Source organism: Papaver somniferum, chromosome 9 (assembly GCF_003573695.1).
Source record: "Papaver somniferum cultivar HN1 chromosome 9, ASM357369v1, whole genome shotgun sequence".
Taxonomy (NCBI): domain Eukaryota; kingdom Viridiplantae; phylum Streptophyta; class Magnoliopsida; order Ranunculales; family Papaveraceae; genus Papaver; species Papaver somniferum.
In genome coordinates this window covers 12,280,345-12,304,366 of record NC_039366.1, presented here as the reverse complement: position 1 = coordinate 12,304,366, position 24,022 = coordinate 12,280,345, and the positions used below count along the sequence as shown (strand labels likewise).

Genomic DNA, 24,022 nt, shown 5'->3' with positions numbered 1-24,022 from the left:
TCGGGTATGCATCTTTAACACGAGAATGAATAAATAGAAGTAAGTGCACAAAATCGGCAGATTTCGAGTTCCTCATCAGTTTCTGAGACTCGGATCCGATTTTCTTATAAGCTTCAGATATTTCGTTGGATAACAACACACAAACGTGTATCTTGAAGACATTATCAGATTGAGATGCACTTGCCTAAACCAAATAGTAGGTTTCGGATAACAAGGTCGGTCTAAATTATAATCGGGAATGCATCTTTAACACGATAACGAATAAATAGAAGTAAGTGCACAAAATCGGCAGATTTCGAGTTCCTCATCAGTTTTTGAGATTCAGATCCGATTTTCTTATAAGCTTCAGATATTTCGTTGGATAACAACACACAAACGTGTATCTTGAAGACATTATCAGATTGAGATGCACTTGCCTAAACCAAATAGTAGGTTTCGGATAACAAGGTCGATCTAAATTATAATCGGGAATGCATCTTTAACACGAGAACGAATAAATAGAAGTAAGTGCACAAAATCGGCAGATTTCGAGTTCCTCATCAGTTTTTGAGATTCGGATCCGATTTTCTTATAAGCTTCAGATATTTCGTTGGATAACAACACTCAAACGTGTGTCTTGAAGACATTATCAGATTGAGATGCACTTGTATAAACTAAATAGTAGGCTTCGGATAACAAGGTTGGTCTAAATTATAATCGGGAATCCATCTTTAACACGAGACTGAAGAAATAGAAATAAGTGCACAAAATCGACATATTTTTTTTTTATCGGTGATGCATTCAATACAAAGAGAGCATTTATGAAAGAAGCAAATGAGTGAACCCGGCGTGAATCGAACACGTATTTTCTGCCTTGAAGTCAGATGTACTACCATTGCACCACATATTCATTAGTATTCAAACAGATTCGTTAGTTTCGTGAAACCCCTAGAAAAAATGAAGATTCATTAGTTTCGTGAAACCCCAATGGAAAAGTGATTTGCAGTTTAGTCACTCAAGTGACAAAGTGAGTCAGAAGAGGTATTCGAAGATTGGACAAACCAGTTCGGTATTTGCCTATACAGAAAATGACCAGACTACCCTCCAATTCAACCACAATTGCATATGCTATTATTTTCATCAAATAGGAAATGACCAGATTTCCTTTTCCAAAATAAATACAACAATTATTCTAGAAAAACAGTAAATGACCAAATTGCCCTCCAATTTCTTCATAATTGCATATGTTATTGTTTTATCAAACAAGAAATTGCCGGATTTAGAGATCGTGAAAATGACCAGATTACCCTCCAATTTCTTCATAGTTGCGTATGTTATTATTTTATCAAACAAGAAATGGCCAAGATTTAGAGCAGCAAATATTCCGGAGATCGTGAAAATGACCAGATTACCCTCAAAACTACAGAATAAATTGAACTACAATATAAGCCTTGTGAATATTAGCTGATACTATAGTTTTATTTCCTACTCCAAATAGAAACTCGGGATTTTTAACTAATAGGTATACAGAAACACAAAAATTCAAGAAAAGGCCGGAAACAATCAATTTGCCTCCTAGCCGAGCCAACAAGCAACTCCATCATCAGCGTATACAACTGCAAGTATCTCAATACGTACATCAACACAACCTGCATTTTGGAAAATCTGAGCAGAATTACTATAAATTTTCTAAGAAGGTACGACATCATAGGTTAACAAAGTGCATTAAAAATCTGAATGCATGTGATGAAGAAACGGTATATATACACATTCATAATTTTTACATTACCGTCTCAGGAACTTTGCTGAACACCAATGTCTTAGCAATGGGTGAACAATCAATTCCAGTGACATCTGACCAAAGATAGCTTTGGTTTCCAAGAGATTTTAAGGGATCAAGAAACAAGATTTGCAAATTGGTGGCATTGTGGCTGTCACATCTTCAGACATTGGTGGTGTCCACCTTCTCAAGTGCCTTTAAGAACAAATAAAGATCCATCTTATGGTTCCAAAGATTGACAATACGGTAAATGACACGCTATGGATAAATAAAGATATTAGAGACAAAGCTCAAGCATACAGGTTTCAGCGTGGTCGACCACCACACATAACAACTATGATGAAAGAATAAAGTTTGGCTCAACTAAAACAAAAATCAAAGCTGGGGGCAAAGAAAACAAGAAGAAACAGCGGAGTGCAGTATGTTACTACTAGTAGTTCATTAAGAGATAATGAAAATTAAGCTTATATGTAAGGAAATTAAACTCCCACTGGTTCCAGCATTTTGATTAAGTTAATATGGATATTTTAGTTCAGTGTCAACTAAAAAGTTCAGAGACTAATATCCCTCGAATATCTAATGAAAACCTATTTTTTGGCCAAGAAGTAACAAAAAGATAACATGTTATGGTCAAGTACAAGCTCAGTTCTTACCGTAGGACGAGTAAAAACTGAACAAACTGTATTCTCATGTCCAGAGAGAGCATAGGCAAGCATCTTCGTACGGATATCCCACACCTGTGGAGCCAAAAAGAAAGAAAATAAATTTATGTGCAACAAATAGGACATCTTTTGCATATAACAACCAGCTTGTGATGTCAAAAAGCTCAAATTAAGACCTCCATCTTTCACTGAACAAATCTCCAGAAGTCAATTACGGGATTGCAGCACTTGATAAGAAATTATATTGAAGGGTCAATTCATATTTCATACCCGAAAAACAGAGTCCTTTCCTCCAGTAAGTACAACATCAATGGGATGAAGACCTAAGCAGTAAACACCACTCAGATGCCCCTGATGATCGACTGACCTGCCAAAGATAACTCCATACCATTAAGTTAGTCAGGAAATCCATTAGTATCTAATAACAAAAGAAATCCATCAGAAATTCATAATTGCAGCCTGCAATAAAACATTTTTAGAAGTCACTCTACCATCCACTTCAAGCCACAGGTTCACCCCTGCATATGCACGTACCTGCTACGTGGCGCAGCTTAAGCAGAAGACATCCGCCGAGTTTCTCCTCCTCGGCATTTTATCTTTTATTACCTTAATTTCTTTATAGAGCTTCTCCTCCTCAGCATTGATCTTTTCAAGTGTGATGCAGTAGGCACCAGGTTTGCACGACACATTTGGGTCATGTGATTCAATAGCATCTCTGCTCGCTCGACTGAAATGATTTTGAAGACCAAATCGAAGACAATGCACTATGAACCTTTGCTGACTGAAGCTTTTCCCTATAAAAGAAATAGTACTTGGAATGGAATTCCTTTTTTCAAGCACAGGAACAACAAACCAAAATCAAGATGCACTAAAATTTACTCATTCAAATAATGCATATCTATTAAATGCATACGCCAAATGATAGTCCAATCAGTATTAGAGGGTCTTTAGAGTGTCAGAACCCATTTTCCACATACTGTTGTTCAGATGCAAAGAAATCGACCACAATGTAGCTGCCTTAAAATGTCATTCTGCTTATAAGAGTAGGTTAGTTTTTTGGGCATGGATAGTCCAACAAACTCATGAACTTATACATCCCAAAGTCCTACATCACTCTAGAAAAACAATAAGTATTAAACTCAGAGTTATGCACTCATAGAACAGCAATACAATCGTGTTGTTTCTCTTATGATCCACAAAATATGCAACCGTGATAGTAAGTTCTTAAAACCAGTTCACAATAACATCATCAACAACAAAAAAAGTAAACTCAATGCATACACCAGAATAGGCAGATATAATCTACACCTTCCTAAAATGACTAAGGTTGCAATAAGGCGTTCGCCCTTCAGCTTATAGACTATTTTTAGCAACATGCATTCAATCATCAAAACTCAATATATGCTTAATCGAATCCAAATGCAGAAATAGCACACCACTAAACTACCAAGCACTGGCAACATTGATGAGAACATTAAACCAATCCGAATCCAATGTGAAACAAAGATTACGGCAAATTGAAATAAAAAACATAACTTAACAGAGACTTTCACCATCAATTATAATACAAGTTAGAGATGAGAAATTACTCTGGATGGATTCAAAATCGTGACGAATAGAATCACCCCTATTAACTTCCAAGAGAACAGCTACATCTCTCACTGAATCAAAAGCTGTCAATCCAAACTATTAGAATATGAAATCATACACAACAAATGAACTATTAGATTCACAAACAGATTTGTAGAAATAGGAAACCAAATAAGACTCATAAATTAAGTTAAGGCAAATTTTAAAAACCCTTAGGTTCAAAAAACCCCAAATTAAAACGAATTTTAAAAATGCCGTTCAAACCCTAGGTTGATAATTGAAATATTGTAACAAGAGTAATCGAAGAAGAAGAAGAGAAATTATACCAGCAACTGAATGAGTTGAAGAAAACAAATTCGATCAGTTACTATTTCTCTTCAAGTTCCTCTGAAATTAATGAGTTGAATAGAAATAGAAATCAATCATAAGAATGACGATGGGTATTTAATCAATCATAAACAATCAATAAGAACGATAATGGATCTGGGTTCTTTGAGTTCAATTTCAGAATTTTGTTCTCAGGTTTTTGATTGGAGAAGAGATATAGATAATGAATTTGCTTCTGTCGGCCGGGTCCTTTGGGAAGAATGGCTAAGTAAGAATTCGGTTCCCACATCATCCTGGTTCCGGGACTTAAGTTATTCTTAGGTTCTACAACTTAAATTGGTTCCAAACAAAAGATTTATAAATCTTAAAACTCTATTTTACATTTTCTAATTTTGAAAATAAATCATTGTGTTAGGTATGTCAAAGTGTGTTACCATTAAAAATGATAAAGAGTTATAAACTTGGGGTTCATTTTAGTACACATCCAATTTTGTGTAGAAATAGTTGTAATAGTAATTTAGTTAAAAGTGTGTTAGAAATGAATAACTAATAATATAACAGCATGAATAGTTATTTAGTTTTTATGAATTAATTCCTAATTATGGTAACTATTTCTTAGTTTGCTAACTCCCTATAACGGTTACTAGAATCATAATGGATCATTTGAGTTAGCAAAATAAAATTAGTTAGGAAAATCATTGTTACAAAAACCTAGATTTGGTGTAGTGCTTACAACGGTGGATGGAGCTAAAATTTCTTATCTCACTTCCTCGCATTCCCGACAAAATGAAAAGTCAAGACGGTACAATTAGTTATGTAAAAGAGCATCTCATAACGAAGAGCCCACTGATTAGTTTAACAAGAAAGCAATCATTATCAAAACGATTCAGCTCCATAATGAATTATGACGCATGTGACGCATAATCCTCCTGCTGGAGGCGAAGTCCAATAAATTAAGGTGAAACTCACCCATAAAATTCGGAGATACATTCCTTCAAGGCCATTAAATATGGTTTATTTCGAAGGATACATTCCTTCAATATCATTAAATATGGAGTGTACAGATCGTTAAAAGAGGCCACGAAGTCGAACTAACAAAGGCTATATGTTTTCAATGGGTTTTTATTTGGAACAATAATATAAACTTTTTCTTTTTGTTTGTTTTAATTTATTTTTTTTTGAATTTTTTCCTATTTTGGATTTATTCTTGTTTTATTTATATATTTGCTTTTTGCATTACATATAGTTAGCAAATTAGGATTCCAAACAATAGTCTTCTAAAAATCCCATGAAAATTATGGTACGGTACTAGCCACACCTTCCATTCTAAAAGGAATGATGCGGGAAAAATACCCAAACTACCTGACATGGAAACAAACCTAAGATAATGCCATCACGACCATGAAATCGGATGATGTCCTGCCATAACAGGAGATATCCAAAATCGGGATACTTGCCTCTGGCTAGGATAAAAATCACTCTACAGAGATATCGCCCTACACACAATGATCAACAAACAAGTGACTCAAACACCTGATCACTTGACCTAGGAGCAGGCTAAAATCAATAATATTAATAAGATACTGCCTCAGAAGGAGCACGAGGACTTACTCAAAAAGTCTCCAAGACGAGACATTCAACAAAGAGTTACAAAAAATTACTTATTTAATATTATCGCCTCAGACGATACGTCGTCACGTATCGGAGAGAACCTACACCTCTAGCTATTGCCTCGGACCATGCACGAGGGTTTACAAAAAGCATAACCAACAATATACCACAGGAGCAAAAATGGTGAGACATCGGACTTCACCAATACTGGTTACATGGTGAAGAAGGCAAAACCGATCAAAATGAAAAGACATTTCATCGTTATCGACACTCAAAGCTATAACAGGCACAAGAATGGAGATATTTCACCTCGATAAAGGTATCGGGGAATTATTACAAACAATAGCCCTTTACGTGGTGGAGCCCGATGTGCCAAAGATGCCAAATGGAGATTCACATCTCCCATAACAATATTAAACTCAGTAATAATCTAAAATTAGTTGCATGAACGAAGGAGAATTTAGCTCGTGAAGCATCAACCTACCTTGCTGCCATTAGACAAATACATTAGCAATTCCAAAAAATTCAGTACGAAAACTACTAATGGTAGTTAGTACGAAATGATATCAAGCCATCAGACGGGCCATCCGATGCAAGGAGATAAACTAACTCCATGTGGTAGAAATTCTGGCGTGATCCAGTACGAAGCGCAACAATCCAAGGGAGTACTTGGAACCCAAGACATAAGCAGGGGCACATGCATTTAATCATCGTAACATCTCAAATGAAAAAGACGAATTTCATTTCCAAACCGCAAAAATATGAGAAAGATGTTCCAAAGATGCTACCATTATGTAACCCTCGTAAGGAGGCAAGGAACAGATCCAAGGGGCAAATGAACCCAAGGCACATTTAGCCATTAACGACGATAAGACCGATGGATTGACGTTAAAAATACATTTTCCAGTTTGTGCCGGAGACCAACTGAGTGCCAGTAAAAGCAAGGGCGGTCCGAGTAAACGAAGCCAAATGGAGCCAACGGCGTAAAATACAATTTTCCCAAGAGCAAGGGGTAAACACTACAAACTAGAACTCCATCGGAGTGAAGAGACAAACAAAAGCCGAGCAAGGCAGACCCACCTCTAAGCTATTAGGCGAATAGCGATACACCAATCTTGTTGACGGAGACGAGATCTAATAATGAAAATGGAGGAACTCGAGGTCCATCCTGACCATAATAAAAATGGATGGGTACGATGTCCGTCCCAACCAACCCTTCACAATGGTGTCGGGAAATAACATGATAAATCGAATCAAGCAGGGGCACCACCTGTTCCTCGGAACTGAGCACGAGAACAGGGGCAAGTATGCATACTACAAAGGAGCAAATCGTATTCCCCTACACAGTTCCTTCATCAACAGTAATGCCAAAAAATGGCGCAGCAAAAGAAGAGGGTCGTCACCCTACGATGACGATTGACGATAAAATTTTCTATTTTCGTTGTGCAAAGAGAATCCTTAAGAGGACCTGTAAACAATGGAGCATCTCTTAAATAGACGATGACGACTACGATGAGAAGCTAGGCGCGCAGGGGCAATTCCCCTCTACACACTAGGAGCAAGGGAGAAAACAACACCCCACCAAGGAGCAAAGCGGTTAAAATACCACCAAATTACTAAGACGCCTATCCAGGAGATCGCATTGACAACTACTCGCCAAAGAGTAAGCATGAGGACCACCGACGTACCGAGCGAGGGACTAGAAGTTATAATACTGCCCTGCAGTTTTCCCAAGAGCATTGTACCAAATCCTAACGACGAGACTAGGAGATACTAATGACGAGATGTCAGGAAAAACTACGCCATCGATATGCACGATGGAAGTGTTGGAACTTCACACAAGAATAGGAGCAAGTATTAATATTTTTTAATAAACAGTATTCTTATTGCTCAGTCCCTTCAAGAAACAATCGAAGCACCACAATAAAGTGCTAGCCTACTTGCTCATAAGCATTTAAGGCACATTTGGAGAATGCCATAATGGAGCACGACGAAGAAGCACTTCGCGATTGCTATTCAAAGCACTAATGGTGGAACACAGTACAACAAACGGAGAGGGTCGTCACCCTAAAAAGGAGAATAAAATAAAGTTTGCTTTTGTATTTTATGTTTCAGTGAAAACTTGGAGCACTCATCTCGTCCCAAAAACAACACCTAAAGAATATTTTCATGAAGATTCTTTTTCGAAGAACCTCCAAGAAAAGGAGCAAAGTGTGAGAATAAAATATCAACTCGACACGTGGCGCAAGATCTAGACGGGTGCACCATATAATACTACAAGCAACTACACAATAACACCACCTTTTGTAATCCTTATCCTATCTAGTCATTATCTGGTTAGCCCTAAGGGCAGTCATGTAATATGATGTACACCATATCTCCCATATAAAGAAATGAGATATAGGTTAGAGGGGGCTCCTTTCTTCTTTTCTTCTTCTTCATTCTGGCTGCGAGCAAGACTCTAGCTCCTCCTCTTCTTCCATGGATGGAGTTTCAAGTCCCATGAGGACCTCCATTCATGGATCTTTGTGTATCACCGCCAATAATAGTGAAAAAAAAGTGGATGTAGGTCTTTTAATGGCCGAACCACTATAAAATTCTTGTGTTAATCTTTATTTTTATGTACTTTTATCTTTTATGTATGATTTTCAATGATTTATGTTAAGTAGATCTTGTTGGATGTAGTAATCGGATTTTATGAAACTACTACTTGATGGGCAACAAGATTCTGAAATTCTGACTGAATCTTTAGCTATGCACTGCACTGCACTAGGCCCCACCTAGCTACTTCACATGACAGAGAACTGCAAAGGAAGGGAGTCCAGCACCCGCGATGCTAAAATCAAGCAGTGGCGGAGCCAAGGTCTGACTAATTCTAGCTCTAGCCGTCCATTAATCTTGATAACCTTAAAAACGACCTTCATCTTTTCTTGTATTTAGTACTTAGCCCGTCAAATGTTAGTATATGGCCCCCTAAAATTTATGAATTTTTTTAGCCCCCTCCATACTGTTTTCTGGCTCCTCCACTACTTGCAAGGATCAGAACCTGGCAAAGTATATAATTTTCTATACAAAATTAAAGTTGGTAACTTCTATTTATTTTTATTTTTTTTGATAAACAAGGAAACTTTTTATTAATGGGATCTCAAGGTTACAATGAGTTTAAGATCGAAAATAAGAAAATACAAAGTGACAAGAACATACCGTAAGAGTACAATACCAAGAAATCCGACAAGAGAAAGAGAAGGATTACCGGAGTAAGACAAATACAAGTATGAATAAGATTCGATTAAATGGGAAGAAGAATGGTTTTTCTCGGAATTAAATTCCAACAATTTAGTTTGTTTTTCTTCTTTAGAAAGAAATGCTCCCAAAGTAGGAGTGATTTGCTCAAATCTCTTATAACTAGTGATGAAGCTTCCGTCGTCAAAAAAACCACCTATGGAGATTCCGTCGCCGGATAAGTTGATGATGAAGATTCCGATGAGGATTCCGTCGTTGGAGACAACCAAGATGAAGATTTCGTCGTTGGAGAGCATGGAGAGTATCACTATTGATCTTAAAACCCAACCCAGTAACCAAGAATCGCCATTAAAGCAAAGATAAACCTCAAAAGAATAGATAAAACCACCAAAATGGTGTAGATAAGTAGAAAACATAATAAAACCAAACTAATCTACTAACTAACCCAGAAAGCAAGGAAAAATGAAGAAATCTGCTCGGATCTAGATCGGAGCAGAAAAGGATTGTTGTTGATGGTTTTGTTAGAGAAGAAGAGGAGTAAGAGAGAGGAGAGAGAAAATAAAAGTTGGTAAAAGAGTTTTTGTAACTTTTTATCTATAATTAGATATATTGATTTTAGACTCTTTATATATTAGATATACATCATACATTGACACTTAGTCCTTTTCCTAAGCCTTTCATTTTCTTGACATCAAAATTAGGCTTTCATGAGTTTAGGCTTTCAGCTGCAAAATCATAATAAGAAAAGGCTTTTAGCATTTTTCTTGACATCCAAATTAGCTATAGAGATACACCACATGAAGCATGCTTGATGTCTTCATGCCCCCCAATAAGTCATTGCTTTTCCACTCAAGTCTTGGCAGCATCACACCTGCAAGCTTCTCATTGTTTTTCATAGCAATCTCTTTGGGGTCTAGTAAGTAGATCTCTTTACAGATACTTATCCAGTGGAGTGATGCAGAATTTAAAATTATGAGACACCACCTCTGAATCAGCGCAACATATATTTACAAATTTACCTCCGGTTATAACTGAATCATGTTTCGAGTACGGATTTTAGTGACGGGATGTTCAGAAACCTGAACTGGAAGCATCTGTTGCAATATTAGGCAGTACCAATAGCTCTTCAGCTTGGATTTTGGCAACACATGCTGTTGCCAAATGCATCATTCCCTTTGTAGAAGTAGTAGAAGCTGTAAAAGTTGAACTTTTAAGGGAAAAAGAAGTAGGAGTTGTTGCTGTTGTCGTAATTGCAGAGGATGAGGAGCTGGTTGACTTCTGTACTTTATTTCCGTGAATTGGGGTGTCGAGTTGCACTGAGAACATGGTGTAGACAGGCCTATGGTCCGAAAATTTGTTCTCGCCTCTTACATACCACATCTGCTTCATTCCTTTGCCTTTCCATAGTATTCTGTCACACCTGCAAAGATTAGCTTACTCAAAACAACCATTTTGTAACTGACTAGAGTGGCTTGGATACACGCCTTGGGTTTGGAAAGCATTGGCCAACTGAAAAGAGGAGAAGGATTTTACCAGGCAGGTGTTCTTCGCTTCTCTTTTGATTTGGATGTTTGGTTCTGCGCAACGTACTGGTCAGAATTATCAAGGTACTTGTATGTAGGGGCAAAACATATGCTTCCTTCTTCCCATCCTTTGAACACCCGGCCAGCTCTTTGTTCTATCATGAGCTGCACACACCATTTCTAACCAATTAATCGAAAAGCTTAAACAATCTAATGTCAGAAAACAGAAAAATGTGAGTCACATCTCACTCTAAATTTTACTGGAATAGGTTTCTCACCTGGTCTTTCTTGAGAAGGGTTTCCCAATCTTCATTTTTCAGAAGTTCATCTGTGTCGCCACCAGGAAAGGCAAGTCGATAATTCAAATCCCCAAGCCATATGGTATGACTGCAAAAAATCAAAGAAAGGGAGGCTCAGACATTCATCCTGTTATTTTCCTCCACAAAATGGACAAAATTTGCATAGGCACACGTACTCATGTTCTAAAATTCTAACAGGGGAAGGTGTGAATGGTTGTCCGGAAAATCTCTGAGATTGAGAGAACTTCGTTTTCTTCAATATCTCAGTGACATCGGAATTTCTCCGAACCTCATCACCTTCTTTCTCGCCTGAAGTTAAATGGGTGCACACAAAGCAAAAGGTTGTTTGATGCAATGTCATACTGATTGAAACCGAACCCTACAAAAATTAAACCCCATCACTCATTTCATTAGCATCTTGTCTACCTAGAATGTAAACAGTAATTCGAAAACTTTCATTTCACTAGCATCTTGTCTAACCTTATTTCCAAGATACCCCATAATGCCTCTTCCAACACACGAGACTTTTAAATTGCTGACATGTTGGTTAAGATCAGTTCGAACCCACACACACAAAAAGATGCCTACCATTTGCTTACTTGCAGCTAAGCTGTAACGACTACTAGTACTATTCTTTGGAGATTTACGCCTCATTGAAAAATTAGAGGGTTCATCCTCTATGTCCGAGTTCGAACTCGAAGTTGAATGTCTTCCTAAATCCTCTTTATTCAATACATCCTCTAATAATATCAGATCAGAGAAGCTAATTCTAGTTTTCATATTCTTATGTTCTTTGCGACTTATAGGATTTTGGGGGAATTCTGTATTCTTATCAGTATTATTCAGAGCTTGGCGTATAAGTGAAAGCCACTTCAAGGCAGGAGCGTAGTCCTCTGCACCTAACACATTCCCTGAATTCAGAGGTACAATTTCCTGAAACCTGGCACATAGGAAAACAGCCAAAACCGGATAAGTAACAATCCTATTTATCGAATTAGCACGTTTGTGATGGGTGGCGGAAAATTACCCAAGAACATAAATGTCTGCAGGAACAGGAGTTAGTAGCCAATCCTTTAAATTCAACCCTTCGTGGGGACATTTTCCTCCAACATTCCATGTACCCACAAACATCCTGCAGTCCAAGCAAGCCAAAACTGAAGTTGGTAAGCTACAGCAATTGGAAGGCAAAAAAATGTAGTTGGCAAAATTTCTCCGTCAAATTGCAAACTATAATTGGAACATGATAAATTTGGTGAAGCTGTGCTAATCAAGTCGCTATTCAGCGCGTGGTGGGGGAGGGGTCCGATATCTAATTGGCAAAATTTAGTAGCTCAATGTATTTCTATAACTCAGATCCACAAAGCAATTACTTTTGCAGTTCATCTATCATCAACAGCTAGTAATTTTAGGAAATTTTCCATTGCAGCAAAAACTCCTAAATGCTGTTGCGGATTCTTGCAGTGAGGACAATCCGAGGAAGGAAACAGGGAAATTAGGTAAGGTGTAGATACAATTTTGTCAAGCTACAAGCTCCTAATTTCAAATGCATTGATGGCTACTGTTAGAATTTTGATCCAGTCTTTGTAGAAAAAAAATATCTCAAGTTTCAAATAACAACAGGAACAGAACAAAACACAAAAAAATAAATAAATTTGCCAGTCAACAAAGACTGACTTTCATTGACTGCTAGGATTAGTGCAATACGGTCTAAAAGTCTTAGTAGGGTACCTTTTGTTTAGAGGGTCTGGAACAGATGCTGGATTGTCTGATTCAATCCTTGGACGTTTCAAACTCTGTGGGGCAGCCTCAGTCAGCCAAGTTTCTGAATCATAATGATCTTCTACTGAATTCATTCCAGCCAAATCTAGAAAGAAAGAAAAAAGTTCCAAACAATATCAAATTTTCATCTTTTACAATTCAGTAGCAAGTAAAATAACAATCTTGATTAATTCATAAACTATCGCTACCAGAATTATATGTACCTGCAATTTCATGATCTGAATGGAACTCTTTAGCTCCACTTTTAATGTTTAGCCATTTTCTCACAACCACTTTTGGCCATGATGTCTATAACCACCACAACCACACAAGAACACCAACAAAAGAAAAATTCCAAGTGGGTTGAAATTCTTCATGAAATGAGCTACTAAATTAATCACACTGAAATTTAAGAAATTTCATACCTTGTAATTCATAGTACTACCAGAAGAAGGCTCTGTTCTTATTCCTTCTTCTTCTCCTTCTTCTTAGTAAAACGTTGTTATGATTGCAGAAGTATAAGACAACCCAGAAGAAGGATTTGACAGTATAAGATAATGTTTGATACAAAAGATATGAAGTTTGTTTAAATTTTGTTTTCTAGAGATTAGATTAAGTTAGGTTTTTTTCTTTAACTTGAAGTAATTAGCAAAGGTTTTTCAAGAAATGGGGTTTCAATCAAAACAGAGCAGATAAAACAGAGGTATAGTATATGATTGATGCAAAACAGAGGAAAAGATGCGAAGATGGAATGAACAGAGGAAACTAACATGAGAAACGGAGAAAGACACAAGGAAATGATGAACTGGATTGAGAAGAAATGGAAAAGTAGCTGTTAATTCTAATCTCTGTTTTAGTTGTCCTTTTTATGTACTTTTCTGCAAGTAGACTAAGAAAAACTCAAAAAAAAAATCAACGTTTTTGTGAAGAGTGAAATGGACTGTTCAATTTAGAATGATCAATTTTTGTGGAGAGGGTTAGAAATTGAGTTCGTTTTTATTGTTTGTGCTTGAAAAGGTAAGTGGTTGTTTCTTGGTGGTGAGCGAGTGAGGTGCATTATTCTATTAGAAATGGGACGTGTTAACTTGGAACATTTGTCCAGTGCAGCAATGAAATGGAGAAGTTATCTATTTTCAGGCTTTATTGAAAAGAAAATAAAGTCGTTTTGTTTGTTAAGATTTTAAAATCCACGAATCTGTAGCTCCATCAGCCAAGGGTGAAACTAGAAACTAGACTAAAAGGAAGCAAAAGTGTATTAGGCAAGGCACTAATACTATGGTGCCCTATTTTCATTCCATATCCCTCGTATTTAGGGGAAAATCTAATTTGGCAATTCATATGGTCTCCCACATCCCTATTTGGGTAGGGATATTTCTTCTCTATTATTCAAAGTGGATCAGATCTGATCCCCTTATATGGAAGGAAAATCACATGAAGATTGAGTTTCCGTGTGACCGAAACTGAGTTTTCGTGTGATTTTGAACTAATACTAAATATACGTTTGAGATTTTCTTTATTATTTTGAAGGGATGCCCTCTCCTGTAGTTCTTAGCCTTAGGGGACGCAAGAAAGCTGATTAAGCATGTAGGAAAATTTGGGTTTGAAAATTTACGCTTGGAAGATCAATAGGAGGGTAACAACTGCACATCCTTGTTGCATGTTGGATCCGCCACTACTATCGGCAGTCATTCACCTACAATATACTCTTTTTGTTTTCTGGAAGAAGAATTTATCATCACTTTTTCCGTTAAACATAATTTTATTACTAAAACAAAGTAATGATTATAATTTTTATACAGAAACGATGGAGTATAGCTTTTAGGGCTATGGACCTCTGAGAGCAATCGGAAAATGGATCATTTGTCCAAATATATTTAAAACATGGTTCAAATGGACGAGTAAAAATTTGTATGGTTGAAATGGACACATAAAAAATAGCAAGGATGAAACTGGATTCATCCTGACTTAAACTTAAAAAATAACAAGGATGAAACTGGATGCATCCTGATGTAAATTAAAAATAAGAAAAAATATTTGAAAATGGGTAGGATGAAACTGTTTACATCCTGGCTATTTTTTCATTTTTGTTCATTTAAACAGTATAAAAATATAAATGTCGTTTTCACCCAGAATTGGTTGATTTTGGTCTTTTTAACCTTTTCTGATTTTTAATCCGGTAGTTAATAGTCGACCCTTTTGGTGTTGGCAGTCGTTTCACTAGAATAGGTAAGTAAAAAAGTCGGTGGTTGTGCTTTTTATGCAAGATCGTGCATCGAGCTCCGAGTATACACCATATCTTTTTCTGGGTAAAGAAATGAAATAACCGATTAAGAAAGCGGAAAATTGGTCATTTGTCCAAATATTTTTAAATCACGGTTCAAATGGACGAGTAAAAAATAGTTTGGGTGAAATGGCCAAAAAAAATAGTAAGGATGAAACCATCCTAGCTTAAATTTTAAAAATAGCAAGGATGAAACGGGATACATCCTGTGTAAATTAAAAATAAGAAATTTTTTTAAAAATGGGCACAATGAAACTGGTTACATCCTGCCTATTTTTACATTTTTTTCATTTAAACAGTATCAAAATCTAACTGTCCATTTCACCCAGAAATTGTTAATTTTGATCTTTTTAACCAATTTTGTGTTAAGAATGATCATATATATATTCATGATGATGGTACATGTAAGTTGAGAATTATCAGAATTTAATGCAAGGGATGTGACTTAAAAGCAGTCTTGTACTACTTTTTAAAATTAATAATCAAACATCCCCTTCTATACGGCAGTCAGTCAGATATCGTACTAGACATTTACTGAGTCAGTGATTAGTGATCATTATCTACTTTTTCTTGCGCCCATATTTTAACCGGAAAATGGGTCATTTATCCAAAAAATCTTAAAACATGGTTCAAATGGACGAGTAAAAATTAGAATGGATGAAATGGACACAAAAAAAATACTCCCTCCGTTCCATTTTAGAAGATGTTTTAGGATTATTTTTTTGTTTCATAATACTTGAAAGTTTCCATATTTTCCACAAAACTAACAGTAACATCCTTACATTTTGTCTTGAAATTATAAATTTATTTTTAATGCACTAATAGCATTTAATGTTCGAAGACTTTTCTCAAGGGTATAAATGGAAGATCTTCACATCTCTCTTCATTTCTTAATCTACGTGAAAACTACAAAAACATCATCTAAAATGGAACGGAGGGAGTAGCAAGGATGAAACTGGATTCATCGCGGCTTAAACTTAAAAAATAGTAAGGATGAAACTGGATGCATCCTGATATAAATTAAAAATAAGAAAAAAGTATTTGAAAATAGGTAAGATGAAACTGGTTACATCCTGGCATTTTTTATATTTTTGTGCATTTAAACAGTATCTTTTTAATTTTTGTCCATTTAAACAATATCAAAATGTACAAGTCTTTTTCACCTAGGAATTGTTGATTTTGATCTTTTTAATCAATTTTGTGTATTTTAACTGCGGGATACTGCTAGCAGCTACATTGAGTGCTTCACCCTGAACAAAGCCAGCGGCCTACCACTAGCTAATGCCGTATATTTTTGGTTGTGTATGTGTTGCCACGCACGCACCCATAGGAAGAACTAGGAATGCAAGCTCACGCCGTCGATGCAAACAAATACAATCTTTGTCACTTTTAAAAATACACCACCAATAACCATGATTGGTAAAGACTGATGCCAAATCTTTCAGGGGATACCATTCTATGTAAGATGAAAGGATACAAAACGGGCCAGACCGTTGGATCAGTCAGATGGTTTCCCCGTTGATACCGGTATCCTTTTTAACAATCATGCTAATAACTTAAAAATTTCTATATTCCAGCCAAATCTAAAATGTCAGCCATCCGGCAGCCTCGACCTTTCTTTGTCTTATTTTTCTTGTTACAAAGATAAATAATTTGGGAAAATAACCACCTGACCTTACCAAGTCAAAGCCATCCATGTGTGTGTATATATATATACACTTTTTTTACTATCTCTTGATTTTGCATTGAGCTGGAAACACGTCTAAACATAGTGTAAAACATGAACCAATAAATTCTTCTAAATCTCTTTTGTTTTACAAATGTTCGATGGCCAATAGTTTTTGGTTGTTCATTCAAAGGTATTGATTGGATGATGATTACGTACATAATTGTCGAAAATTAAAATGTACGTATCAGAGCAGCCATAATCGGATAATCACCTGTGCATGATAATTGCAAACAGCCAAACGTAACTAATCCCACTAGATTTTGTGCCTGTGCTACGCACCGGGCAGACCCTAAAACTATTTATCATCGTTTTTTAATTTTTAACCATATTTTTGGTTTGGGGTGATGTGGATTTAGTTTGGGGTGATGTGGTTTGTGCCCGTCCTTTTAATCACATTATATACCCGCCCGGTGACAAACGAACATTATACGTTCGCTCGACTATATATAATTCTGGTCTTGGTCCCGGATCAAATATAGTCTGGAATTTAGTTTTGGTCCGATTTTTAATCTTTATTCCGTTCCGCTGCGTCTTATCTCTGGACCATAGTTATAGGTTTGATCGTCGACGGTGGACGCTCTAAAGCACCCCAAATCCCAATCAATAGCTGGCCGTATGCATTGTGTCGTTTCATTCCCATCTAATATGTCCAAGTAATTAACTCACTTACATAGACCATAGAAGTCGTTAAGCACCTATCCTTCAACAGGAACTACGAAACCCCCTCAACATTTCCTTTTGTCTGTTTTTATCTTCTTGAATGAGAGGCAAATCCTAACAACATCTTCCTCTTGGCTATAACAATCCAAGCTAAACGGAAGGAAGGGCCGAAAGAATTTCACTAGGTGTTCCAACCACTGCTAGATGTACTTCCAAGAGCCAAACGAGAGTGAATACCACACAGAAGAATTAAGACTGGTCCTAGTTTTGATATAAAAATTATTCTTGTCTACGACCTGAAGCAGGTCACACTTTGGCCAATTTTCTGCTGAGAGAATTGGCTCCATCACTTTTCACTTAATTTTTCTGTCACGATTCTCACGAAGGGACCACTTTCTTTTTGAAGCATGTTGTTCTCACTTAATTGACATTAGCCTAATGGGCCCCCAAGATAAGTTGCAAACCCGTCCGCAAATAAAACATACAAAAAGGTAAGCATCACGTCGTCTTAACATAACCCGTAAATGATTTGCAAAACCTAACCCGTAAATGATTTGCTTAGGCTGCAGACTAATAGCATTAATTTGGGCAACCATTAGACTACTTTCTGGTTGATATAGGTAGAGCCTAGAGATTTGCTGTCGTAACTAAGCATGATACTGGTCTAGTTTCCCATTACAGATTAAGACTGCTCTCTTTATGCAATGCATACTTTTGAACTTAATTAAGCACGGATTAAATTTAATTAATGGCACCTTTAACAAGGCACAACACTGATTAGCAGATCAACAAATTAAATGATCAAATAAATTAATCCATCATTAACAGAATGCGGTTGGCAGGGTTGATCTACTTCATTTGTTTTTATTTTTCTGCAATGGAATCTCGTACGGTTTTGTTTCTAGGAACTTCGATTTCCTTAACGACGAAAGACCTTTGTGTATTTAAATGTATATAAATTGATGGAACAAATTCCATAATGGTAATGACGATAAGTTGAAAGCGTTTGTTCACATATGAACAAACTCGTGTTTCACGTAAAGGAGTGAAAGCATCGTTAGAATTGGTGTTTCACTTAGATATATATTTGTGGTGCGTTGCGTCGTAAGAGGTTACGTTTTCTAATTAATCTAGAAGGATACATAATTTTTTCGTTTGAACGGTATCATAGTTAAGTTTAATCCGTGGTTAAACATCATTTAATCACAACAATAATGCACTGATTGAAGAAGTGGAGTTTCATTGTGTTTTGGTCTTTGTTTCTGTCTTTTTCTATTGATAATTAATTAATTGCTGATTTTATTAACTAGAAAAAGAAATTACAAATTAAAGGTGAAATATGAAATAAATTCCTTCCAAGTTAGCAAAAAACAGTGTCTTAATTTGTTGCTAAACACACTTGGTATAAAAAATTATGACACTTAAAAGTCTAGTTTCCTTTGCTAACTTATCTAGTGAACTTCTATTTCTTTACAGAAAACAAACGCTACTGCTTGTACCCAAAATTAGTTTTAGGCATAAAACACGGTGATCTGATGATGATTATTGAGAATTAGGATTAAAGAGCGAATTAAGAATAACTAGAGAAGACAAGAATTTAACGTGGTACTGCGAGTGTTGCTTACATCCACAGAGGAACAGAGAAATATTTTATTGATTGTAGGATACAAGAGTTTTCTCCGGGTTAGGTAACCTAAAATTCCATATCTTCTTAAGGTTTATGATACATGTATTTATATAGATTATATGTAACCATAATTCTGATAAAAACTTGATGTGCAAGCAACTTGGGCAACAAAACTTCTGGAATCTTTTTTAACGGGCTTGATTAATGGGCCTTCCGTGTATTTTTTATACACGGTACAAACAACTACTAAATTAAACACAAAATTGGTTAAAATGACCAAAATCAACAATTCCTGGGTGAAATGGACAGTTAGATTTTGATACCGTTTAAATGGACAAAAATATAACAATAGGCAGGATGTAACCAGTTTCATCGTGCCCATTTTCAAATATTTTTTCTTATTTTTAATTTACACAGGATGTATCCAGTTTCATCCTTGCTATTTTTTAAATTTAAGCTAGAATGAAACCAATTTCATCATTACTATTTTTTTTTGGCCATTTCACTCACACTATTTTTTACTCGTCCATTTGAACCGTGATTTAAAAATATTTGGACAAATGACCCATTTTCCGTAAATTAAACAACTCTTGGCATTTCAACACTGTTTTGCACTCTCCACCGAGGTGAAAGATATATCTCCATTAATAGCAGAAATCATATACTTTAAGTCGTTTAAGAAACAAGATGAGGTAATCTTCAATTCTTTGAGCCATATGAGTGATTGTAGGAACGCTTTTGCTTCTGTATTTAAGGGGCTAGCTGCCCATTCAAACCCGTCTATGAACTCACATCTGCATGCTCAATAATTATCAAGAAATCCCGTTGAGTTATCATATTCTTTAAAGGAAGCATCAAATGTAACAATACATTCAAAATTTTCCAACACTTCCAAGTCCTGTATTCTTGTAGATGTCTAGTAGTGTAACTAGCCAGTAGTCACCAACCCAAATCATGGGCTTAAACCCTAGACAAAATTAAAGAACGATTTTTTAGGACCATGTTTTTTTTCGTGGGAACCACCGTTTTATTAGGTCACCTTCCCTATAGTTATAAGGGGTGTCCTAAAGTGTTGAAATGACTAACTTACCCTTAACCTAATTTAATTTAAAATCAACCTAATAACCACCTATATATATATATATATATAACCACCACCTCCTCCCACCACCACCGCCCACCATCTCCGATTACCACCACCACCACCACCACTTCCGATTATCACCACCACCAGCCACCGATTACCACCACCACCTCCTCCCACCACCACCGCCCACTACCGCCGATTACCACCACCACCTCCGATTATCACCACCACCAACCACCGATTACCACCACCACCAACCACCACCACCTCTATATATAAAGCTTAATTTAAATCATTAACAAAGATATTCTCACAAACCCATTACTTGTCATTTGTTTTTGGTTGAAAAAATGAGAAGTAATCATCAAAATGAGTTGAAAATGGAAGTTGCAGAGAGGTTTGATGGAAGTTTTGTTTTTCAGAGAAAGGTTCGGTTACGTCGCAAAAAACAAGTCTCAGCCGAACTTTTAGTTCAGTTATGTCGCAAAAAATTCGGTTATCACGAATTAATTTTTTCTTAACCGAACTCAGAGTTCGGTGGATTCGTGATAGACACATTTTTGTGTCTAAATTGTACTTAATGTCTCTATTGTTAGTGCTCGATTTTTGTACTAATTTTGATGCTTTGTATGTTTGTAGGTGTTTTTGGAGAAATACACTTGTGTGGAAAAAGTTGCTCAAAAAGTGCTATTTGGACTCCCGGAAAAAAGTACTAAAGGCACCCTCAATTTGGATTAGGGGCACCTCAGTTGGACACCTGCTATTCGCACCCCCAGTTTGGTTAGTGGGACACCATCTTCAACATTTCAAAAATTCGTTTTGGCGGGAACATTTTATTCTCAACTGTGTAACTTTCGATCGATTCTTGAAGGAGTTCTGGGTAGACTAAAGGGATGAAACTTAATGGGTAGTTGTGATATGTCCTAACAAAGCTAGTATGGGTGTTTGTTTCGATCAAATTTGTCTGGATAACTTGGTTTAATCCAAACAGGGAGTTCGAGGAAAAACATGAGCTTACATGAGTTGTGGTGAATCTAAACGTGTACTGCACGTGTTTGGAAGCTTTAATCAACACTTTGGAACGTGAAGAAGATTTATAAGGAATTTAATCCAGCTGCAGATGCGTAAAAATCAAAATCATTGATAAAAGAAGAAAGAAAATATCCCGAGTAAATGAAGATTATTTGGAGTTAATGGAGGAGATTCAATGTCGCAATTACGTATAAATATATAGAAGGGGTGTCGAGAGTTTGGGGGGCTGAGGAGAACCAGAGAAGAAGAAAAAATTAAGTTACAGAGCTTCCATTTTTCTGCTGCTGCTGAAGAACGCGAAGAACATAAGACCCACACCGAGCAGTCTTATTTTTTGACAGTCTTATTTTTTACAGTGACAGTCGTATTTGTTACTGTCGCAGGACAGTCTTATTTTCCGAGGGTCGTAGTTCTCTGGTTTGTAACAAATATAATTGTTAGAAACCCGGTTTTGAATTATTTCTCCCTTTTCATCATTTGTAAACACCCTTTGAGTAATAATAATGATTTTTGAGCGTGTTTCCAACATCATGAGCGGCTAATTCTCCCACAACCAAGGCAATGAGGAAGCTATTTACGCATGAATAATTGGTAACTATTTTATTTTCTCTAATATTTAATTATAATTCACTCAATCACTGCTTTTGCAGAGTTTTAAATTGTTTGCGTAATTTTCCTAATCAGTTGTGATTCAATTAGATAGGTTATGCTTTGTTTAGATAATCTATGCTTAAGGGATACAATTGAGTTGAGAATTTGCTTGATTATTAGTGAGTTAAGATATAAAGGACTTAAAAGATAATTAGAGTTTTGGATTATTTACCATCATTAATTCATGTGTAATAGTGGAATCAATGTCTTGGTTGTTTTCTCATACCTCTCGCCCACTTTGTTAATATTTTTGTATATAATTTTATTAAATCTTTAAATTTAATCTTCACAAGTCCGAGAGTTTGAACCTCATTACTAAAACATCATTCAAAAATATTATCAATTCGCAAAAAATAATATAACCGAACTCCATGTATTAGAATAACACAAGTCCATAAGTTCGGTTCCTTCGCAAAATAAGGATATCACCGAACTTGAGTTGACGAAAATAATGAGAAGTCCAAAAGTTCGGTTCGTTCGCAAAAATATAAAGTTTTTACTTTAACCGAACTTCACTCTGATATTGATTTCGGTTAGATATGTTGTTGGGTAAAAGTTTGCAAACCAACTGAACTTCTTACACTTGGTATAAATTTTTTTTTTACGTAAAGTTCGGTTAGATAGTTGATTGGTATGAAGATTGCGAACCAACCGAACTTTAGACCCTAAAGTTCGGTAACATTGCGGGCAAACCGAACATTACTCTGTAAATCCTATAAACAAAGTTCGGTAACATGTCTGTTAACCGAACGACTAAAAACCTCCATTAACGAGCGAGTTCGGTAACCTGCGTGTTTGGAAAACGTAACCGAACTACACTTTCAGATGTGTTCGGTTACATGTTCTTCACATAAGGTAACCGAACAAGGCCAAATCTACTTCAAAAATTTACATTTTTTTGAAAATTTGGAGCAATTCAACCAACATTATCTAAGTTTGAAGCATACCTGGGTACCCAAATGCTCTTCCTCCGGTTTTGTTCGGTTACATGATTCAGATGAGCCATCAATTGAGTAATCACTTGAATACTCAAGCTTAGTGAATTCAATTTTTTTTTATTTTCCATGTTTTTCTTCTTTATCTTTTCTAACTTTACTCAATAATTCTACTTCCTTTTTTGTAAGAAAACCCATGTGATTTTTTAATCTAACTAATTATCTTTAACTTAATCATTTCACTAATCATTACACTAACTAATCATTAACCCAAAATTAACCAGGAGGATAGTTTAGGTATTAATATAAATATCTAAATAAGGGGTGACCTAGATTTACTTCTAAATGTCTTAATAACAATAGAACCATGGTCCCCTAAAAAACCATGGTCCCCAAAAAATCGTACGAATTAAAACATTTATGGGTTCGCCGCCTGGGCATAAGTATGTAAGTTTTCTGATTCAATTAAATCTTAAAAAATCTCAATTGCTATCTCATCGCAACGATTGATTTGAAAATTTATGACATTTACCTTCCACTGGAAAAAAAATCCGTGCCTTTCTTCTCTTGTTGTAGTCTTGTAGAAGCATTCTCAAATAACTAACCAAATTATAATTAATGATTTCGAAAAACATGTTTCTTAGTTTACAAAACACAAGTGAAAACGGAAATTTAATGTGCAACTACTGTTTGTTCACCTATTGTTATTTCGACGGTAAATTAGTGATACATCGATTGAAAAATTAGTAGATGGGCATTGTCATCAACAGAAACCAAGATCCGATAGTATACAGCTAAAGGGGTAGTTGCAGGCATACCAACAACCAAGTCTGTTGCTTTATTATCCCCCGCTGACTAAGTGCTACCGAACCAACAAAGCTTTCACAATCTGTCATAACCTCAAAAGATCCATCTCCATTCAACTTAATAATTATAACACCAGAAAGAATATTAACAAGAAGATAAGGGAATAAATTCTTTTGGTCAACCTGTACAAATTATTCTAGGCTGAAGCTGCTTTGATTGGATACATTGCGAGAACTCGTTAATCTTCCGAGATTCAAACTTCATGGAATAGGACAGCTGCTCATCATGCTATCATTAGAAACTCCCAGCAGTGTCTCATCTGGAATCTGGATTAGTTTTTCTTTTTTTTGCTTATTATCTACTAAAGCCATGTATAGCAGATAGAGGTGTAAAACGTGCCGGCCCGGCACAGTCCAATCCACGAAGTCGCGTACTTAGCGT

The 24,022-nt window shown here is 36.1% G+C and overlaps 1 protein-coding gene across 1 annotated transcript; it reads right to left on the bottom strand.

The window, feature by feature from the left end:
* Window positions 1-9,818: 9,818 nt before the first annotated feature.
* On the bottom strand, window positions 9,819-13,832 carry LOC113311144 (type I inositol polyphosphate 5-phosphatase 8-like). Its single transcript, XM_026559996.1, has 9 exons — window positions 13,198-13,832; window positions 12,997-13,081; window positions 12,743-12,878; window positions 12,042-12,146; window positions 11,495-11,954; window positions 11,191-11,393; window positions 10,994-11,102; window positions 10,726-10,880; window positions 9,819-10,612 (listed from the first exon to the last, which is right to left on the bottom strand). Exons 1-9 carry the CDS (start codon window positions 13,207-13,209, stop codon window positions 10,264-10,266), a joined length of 1,614 nt encoding a protein of 537 aa, XP_026415781.1. The 5' UTR covers window positions 13,210-13,832; the 3' UTR covers window positions 9,819-10,263.
* Window positions 13,833-24,022: the final 10,190 nt, after the last annotated feature.